Source organism: Poecilia reticulata, unplaced genomic scaffold (assembly GCF_000633615.1).
Source record: "Poecilia reticulata strain Guanapo unplaced genomic scaffold, Guppy_female_1.0+MT scaffold_318, whole genome shotgun sequence".
Lineage (NCBI taxonomy): Eukaryota > Metazoa > Chordata > Actinopteri > Cyprinodontiformes > Poeciliidae > Poecilia > Poecilia reticulata.
This window is the reverse complement of record NW_007615093.1, coordinates 31,836-39,362: the sequence shown is the minus strand read 5'-3', so window position 1 is coordinate 39,362 and position 7,527 is coordinate 31,836. Positions and strand designations below refer to the sequence as shown.

Here is a 7,527-nt window from a genome sequence, read left to right as displayed (position 1 = left end):
AAAACGGCTTTTCACCAGTGTGAATCATCATGTGCTGAAGTAAATTTTTTCTTTGACCAAAACCTTTTCCACAGTCCACATATGAAAACGGCTTTTCACCAGTGTGAATCCTCATGTGCTGAGCTAAATGTTTTCTACTAAAAGTTTTTCCACAGGTCACACATAAGGAACGTTTTCTTCTTTCCTGATTTTGGATCTCAGCTTCAGCAGCTTCCTGGAAGATGACTTGGTTCCTTTGTTTATCAACAGGAACCACCATGCAGGTATCAGTCTCCTGTTTTAACTCAACCTGTTCTTCATCCTGACTGCAGTAAACTTCTTTCTCTTCCACTTTTATCTGCTGATGTTCTAGATCCTCTTGCTCTTCTTTTATCTGATGTTCTAGATCCTCCTGCGCTTCTTTTATCTGCTGATGTTCTAGATCTTCCTGCTCTTCTTTTATCTGATGATCTTCTGATTCTTCCTGTTGTTTCACCTGCAGAGGTTTTAACTCCTCCTGGTCCAGAGTGGATCTCCTCTCCTGGTTATAAATGTTACACCACAGGGAATCTGGACAAGAAAACAGAGGAAAAGAGCAATTGTTAACTTTATTGAAGTAAATAAAAGTTGTAAATCATTTAAGACAGAAATGAAAGAGAAAAAACCCACATCTAAAAATTAGAGTGTAGACCGAAAGATCACTCAACAAACTCAGCTGATAATTGGAGAATTAAAGATATTAAAAAACAATTTTAATTTGTAAAAATAATTAGAATCGTTTTAAATTTTATTATTTCAAGATGTTACTTTATTTGGAACCATCGTTTATTTTCATTACTTTTATATGTATTAAAATTTGATTTTAGTNGATGATCTTCTGGTTCTTCCTGTTGTTTCACCTGCAGAGGTTTTAACTCCTCCTGGTCCAGAGTGGATCTCCTCTCTTGGTTATAAATGTTACACAAGAGGGAATCTGGACAAGAAAACAGAGGAAAAGAGCAATTGTTAACTTTATTGAAGTAAATAGAAGTTGTAAATCATTTAAGACAGAAATGAAAAAGAGGAAAAAACCCACATCTAAAAATTCAAGAGTGTAGACAGAAAGATCACTCAACAAACTCAGCTGATAATTTGAGATATTTTTAAGATATTAAAAAATTATTTTAATTTGTCAAGAAATTAATTAGGATTGTAATTGTTTTAAATATTATTTAAAGATGTTACTTTATTTGGAACCATCGTTTTTCATTACTTTTATATGTATTAAAATGTGATTTTAGACCACTTTATATCTTTAGGGTTTAATTACAGAGTTTATTTGTAGTTTAATAATTGTATAGATTTTGTTCTTTTGTTATTTACTTTTCTAAGTTAGACAGGAAAAACTGCAGAGCAGAAGGCTGCGTCCCAATAAATCTGCTGGATACATTAAGGACGCAGCCCTCCGTCTCCAAAGCCGAACCATGGTTTCGTTCACACCGAGCTCAAGTGTAGCGGCTTTATTTCCCTCCTGTAATGCCAGATCGACAGCCCTCAACTTAAAAGCTGCATCATACGAGTTTGAAAACATTTCTCTGTCGTGCCTGCTGCTAGCATGTGGTTGTTCTAAATGAAAATTAGCGCGTTCTTCTTTGATTATGAATTTTGACTTCTAATGATTCACTTTCTGCTCAAGAGCCATCTGGTGGTTGAAGAACAATCCACAGAAAAGATGCCCTGGGCTACAATCCACGTTTCAATGCTTAGGAAAAAAGTAGCAGCTTATAGTCTGGAAAATACGGTATCGTAGGTGAATTTGAATAATTACCACGGAATACCTGACGATCACTCACGGTACACTAGTGTGCCGCGGAACAGTGGTTGAAAAACACTGCTCTAAGCTCCGCCCCTTAAAGGGCTCAGCATGGCAGTTTTTCATCCATACTGCTTCTCACGCCAAGATGGCTCCCCCTAAGGCGGCCATCTTGGAGCGGTACACCACTCCACTCAGCGTTATGTGTTTAGCAGGCACAATGATGTATCAGCCCATTTAAGCGATCACAACATGCTTTTTTGTTACTGGAAACCATATTCAAACATCTATCAAAGCTACATTTATAAACAATTGTATTATTTAAGTATGTTTTTAATACATAGTTCAGCATATTTAAATATGCTTAGTGGCTAAAACAATAGAATAGGAATGGAATATTCTGATATCGATGTATGAAGAGCATATTACAAATTACACAGGCGTTCATAATTTAATAAATTATTTAGTAATATCAATACATATTTATACAAGTATACAAACACAAATAAATAATTAATAATAATGACAAATAATGATTAATACTGAATAACATATATTGGATACATGTTTATATGTATGCATGTATACACATCACATACATATATAGATATATGTTTATGTTTGTCAGCCGATGAGTTCTAGCTTCAGAGAGATTCAGCAGCTGAGATTGAGTCYAAAATCCGATGTGAGATTCATCCGTGCTGCAGTGAATCCGTCTCTCTTTATAGATATCTCTCTCTTCTTCCTCACATCGTGTCTTTATGAAACCTTCAAAACAAAAACGGAAGATTTGGGATGTATCTTACTAGTGAAGGAATTACATATAAATAATAGTGTTTACCACCTGGGTAAACTTTGCTGGTGGATGTTATAACACATAATATAAGTTTTATAATATATGGTACATTGTCACATTTCTAATGTAGGCTCTTGTGTCAGATAATCCAAGTCAATGTTAGAAAATATTTTTTTTTAGACTTACAGAATCTCAGTTAGCCTTCATAGCGGGGTTGAACCCCGTATTACACCAAGCAGTGTAGCTAATATTAGTTGGTTCACCGGTGGACATAAAAACAGTAAAGTAATATTCTAATCACAAAATATACACAATATATTCATCTTACTTGTGAAATGTTGTCTGTGGAGCCCTCACATCAATAGTCCATCGATCCAAACAACAAAATTCCTCAGAGCTGAGGCATCTTGTGCTGTTTTGGTAGAACAAAGTGGGAGGGAGTACCGCTCCAAGATGGCCGCCGTATTTCCTGCGCCGGAGCAGCCAATGCGGGGTCTACTCTTATATTATGTTTATGCCCCCCCACCCCCTCTCCCTGCGTCTTCACGCCGCTCCGCACCGCCAACGCGGAAAAATATGCGCGTGCTCTTTATGAGCACTTAGAAAGCACGTGCTTGTTCCGCGTGTTTATCTGGAGAACTACGGACACAGTGAAAGCTCAAACAACGTGTTTCGGCAATGTTGTTACACTTTATTCACGCGTTTGCGTCTGCTATTATTTTATGTTGCTAGCTTTACTAACCTTGCGCTGCATTGTTCATATTCCTCCTGTTTTCAAAAGTAAGTCTAAGCAGTTAAAGGAGGAGAGCCATGAAATAAAGGTCATTGGCTCCATTTCTCTCTACATAAATAAGCCATTCTAACAGCGTAATTATGATGTCTGAGTTCATTTACCTGTTAAAAAAAATTGATACAGGAAAAGAATATTTACAAAATGATCATCATAAAGAAAGCTTCTACTTTTAGACCTTTACCTTCATCCAATCGCTGGTGTTTCCTACCTATCCGGTGTAAGATTATCCGGGGAGTCCGGGAGAAATCCAGCAGTCTGCGCTGATCATCCATCTCTTCCTCCGACTTGACAATTATTTATTTAAACTCTGTGAATGATTCTTCAGCAGCAGTTAACCGCTCGTTGATAAACTCGTTTAAGCTGGACTGAAGATATTTTAGAGAAACACTGAAACATTCAACACAACAGACCGCATGCCGTCCTCTTTATCTTCTTCCTCCTACTGCTCTTCCTCTTCTTCTTTTGATTTTTATTGGCGGCTGGCATCCAACTTAATGCATTTACCACCACCTACCAGACTGGAGTGTGGTCATCAGTGATTTCAGAGGGAATTTAACACACCTCAATGATGTGCATGATGTGCAAATTCACATCTTAACACTCATTAAATATATGTATGAATGCATGAGCATGTACTGGCATACCCACACATACTTACATATATTCTAAATACGATTCATTAACCCAGTGTTATTTGAGAATCTAAATAAGAGATTTCTAACAGAATTTGATTTATTACCTAATAGATTGATCATTGACAATAGTATATTCTTTCTGCTTGGTAATGACTTTAAAAGCTGACGTTCCTCTGAATATTTATCAACTTCTAACAAGACATGCTCCACTGTTTCCACCTGAGTGCAATAATTACAAGCCCCAGTCTCATGCTTTCCTATTTTAAAGAGCGAACTATTGAGTCCAGAATGCCCAATTCTGTCGAGTCATAACTACTTCCTCTCTCCGCCTTCCACTCAGACAATTACTACCTTACACACTTTTTTTGAATTGCATCTAGTTGTCTCCCATTATCAAGGTTATCCCATTGCTTCTGCCAAATCTTAATCATTTCTTTTTGAATAATAGATTTACCCTCACTTTTACTTAAATATTCAAATGAACAATTTCTGATTTCAAGGCCTGCTTAGCTAGAATATCTACTTCATTTCCTTCTATACCTGCATGTGCAGGAATCCAGACAAATCGAACCAAGCATTTCTTATGCAAGTGAACTAATAATTGGTATATTCTTAATATCAAATCTAATCTGCAAGATTTGCCAGATTTAATACTAAATAATGCTGCTTGAATATCTGATGCTAAAAAAAATTACTTTCTTCCCTAATGTCATTATCAAGCTATCATTCTAAAGCTAAAACAATGGCTGATAATTCAACTGTAAAAACAGCTAAATAATCATCTGTTCTTTTAATCAAGACTTTATGGTGTGGGATATTTACTGCTGCCCCAGTTCTACCTCTATTTGGATCTTTAGATCCATCCGTGTATATGACTATGCTGTCTTTATAACTTTCAGAATATCCATTAACTACAACTCATTCTGGAGTCTTTTCCTTTTTTAGGAATTTCCCTTAATTGAAGATCAACTTCTGGAGATATAAATAACCGTGGTGGAATTTCAGACTGAGGAACTGTAACACTATACTTGAACATAGTTAAACCAAGATGTTTTGCCTTTATGTCCCCAATCCATCCAAAACTATTACAATTTAATTTATGATGTTCCCAACAATCCTTCAGCACCATCTTAGCTGGATGATCATACTTAAGTCCTTGTAGGTTCACCCAGTACATATACATTAGTTTCAAGCTTCTTAATCTTAACGGAAGTTCACCAGTTTCTACTTGTAGAGCAGCTAAATATGATGTTCTGAAAGCTTCACAACAAATTCTCAATCCTTGTGTTTGCTCACTATCAAGTTTTCTCAAATGACTGTCAGCAGCTGCCATATATGCTATACTCCCATAATCCAGAGATCTCATGAGAGCCTGATAGACTAACAGTGCATTTCTTGAAGCTCCCCATTCCTGTCCAGACATTTTTACGTTATTCACTTTTTTACATTCATTTTGAACTGATTTTATTTGATGTTTCCAAGTTAAGCTTTCATCAAATATAATGCCTAAAAACTTCAGTTTTCACTTGTTCAAGCTTTTGTTTATAAAGGTTCAACTTGACTTCCTTATGTCTTCTATAAAAACAAATAACTTGAGTCTCTGCAATCGACATCCTAAATCCCCATTTATTAGGCCAATTTTTCACTTTCAAAATGGCATCCTGCATTTTTTTCTGCAAATACACCAGATTATGTCCTCGCACCCATAGAGCACCATCATCTAATGTGCAGCTGCCCGCAGTGTTCAGTCTATCCACTCACCTGTATAAATACTCCTGCAGAGCTTGCTCTTCCTCGTCGTTCGCTCTGAACTGCCACCAGGCAGCAGCTCTGGGAGGAGAAAAGACTACCGTACTCCAATCATCGCGCCAGTCTTTAAAGGCTGTTTATTGGTCCCCGGATAAACGAGAAAGACCTGGACATGATCATCAATCAATAAAATCCTCAAACCGAACTTGAAAACTGGACGTTATGCTGCCAACACTTAGCTTTCGTCAACAACTCAGGCGKAAGTGAGAGCTCTGTGCAACGCAAGTAAAAACCCAGCTGGTACACGGAGTATTAAATAATAAAATATAACTTAGTGACACTCGAGGAAGATCAATTTTCCTCAAGGAATTTTAATAATCAAGGTACTTGAATCACTCAAGGAATCATTTCAGCCATATTCTAGTTTTTATCAAATCAATTTTATAGTGAAACTCAACATAGGACACACATGGAAAACAATTCTACGACTCTTCACCAGTGTGAATCATCATGTGCTGGGTTAAACTAACTTTGTGACGAAAACTTTTCCTACAGTTCACAYATGAAAATGGCTTTTCCCCCCTGTGAATCATCATGTGATCAGTTAAAGTCCGTTTTCGACTAAAACTGTTTCCACAGTTCACACATGAAAACGGCTTTTCACCAGTGTGAATCATCATGTGCTTAGTTAAATGCTGTTTTTGACTAAAACNGCTAAATAAACAATGTCCTTAACTTCTGACATTACTTACTTGCATTTCCACACACACAAATCAAATTAAGGTGACAACAAACTGCAAACAGCAAGTTAAATGACAGAATGCGAACAGTAAAATCTCTACAGCTTCTTTCCCTTCTTTCGTCTACATGCTGCTCACCGGTGCTCTAAACCAGTGTTTTTCAACCTTTTTTGAGCCAAGGTACATTGTTTTAATTGAAAAAATATCACAAAGCACACCACCAACCAAAAATGGAAACAAAGATACTCTGTCGCCGCCTATATGTAGTCACTTATCAAAGTATCTTGAATAGGAATCAAATAAACAAAAAATGCATTTTAACACATTTTGCCTTCTTATTTCAAATTGCACTTAACATGTCCACTTCAGAAATACACCTGAACAGTGCAACAACACTGTGGTGGTAAATTTAAAGAAGTTGTAGAAAACTTCAAAGTGTTTTACTTTGAAGTTTTCTACAACTTCTAATTCACAAGCATTAATTCACAAGCATTCTTAGTATTCACAAGTAATTCACAAGCATTCTTATAGCAGGAATACAGAAAATAATTCTTATTCTGAAAGAAGAAATAATATTTGGGAAACATTTCACTTCATATTCACTGTTACAATATGGAGAGTTGCATGTACAAAATGTCAATATCTGTATATTTTACCGACCTAGTGTGAAACCTGTGCATGTTTGGATGAAAAGAGCTGAATTCTTGGCAGAAATTGAAGAAAGACAAAGCTCTTCCTCAACAACTCTCAGTCTCTCTCTGGTTTTAGTTTTTATAGTAGCCAGGCAGAGGGCTGCGTTCTAATAAATCTTCTGGATACATTAAGGACGCAGCACTCCGTCTCGAAAGCCGAACCATGGTTTTGTTCACACCGAGCTCAAGTGTAGCGGCTTTATTTCCCTCCTGTAGTGCCAGATCGACAGCCCTCGACTTAAAAGCTGCATCATACGAGTTTGAAAACATTTCTCTGTCATGCCTGCTGCTAGCATGTGGTTGTTCTAAATGAAAATTAGCCGTTCTTCTTTGATTTGGAATTTTGACTTC

At 36.7% G+C, this 7,527-nt stretch overlaps 1 protein-coding gene across 1 annotated transcript in view; it reads right to left on the bottom strand.

Moving 5' to 3' along the window:
- The window catches only part of LOC103460875 (zinc finger protein 853-like), a 16,070-nt gene that overhangs the window by 3,470 nt on the left and 5,073 nt on the right, over positions 1–7,527 (bottom strand). The window contains exon 2 of the mRNA XM_017303515.1: positions 64–549. Within this exon, the coding sequence (XP_017159004.1) occupies positions 64–549 (486 nt within the window). The remainder of the gene's footprint in view (positions 1–63; positions 550–7,527) is intronic.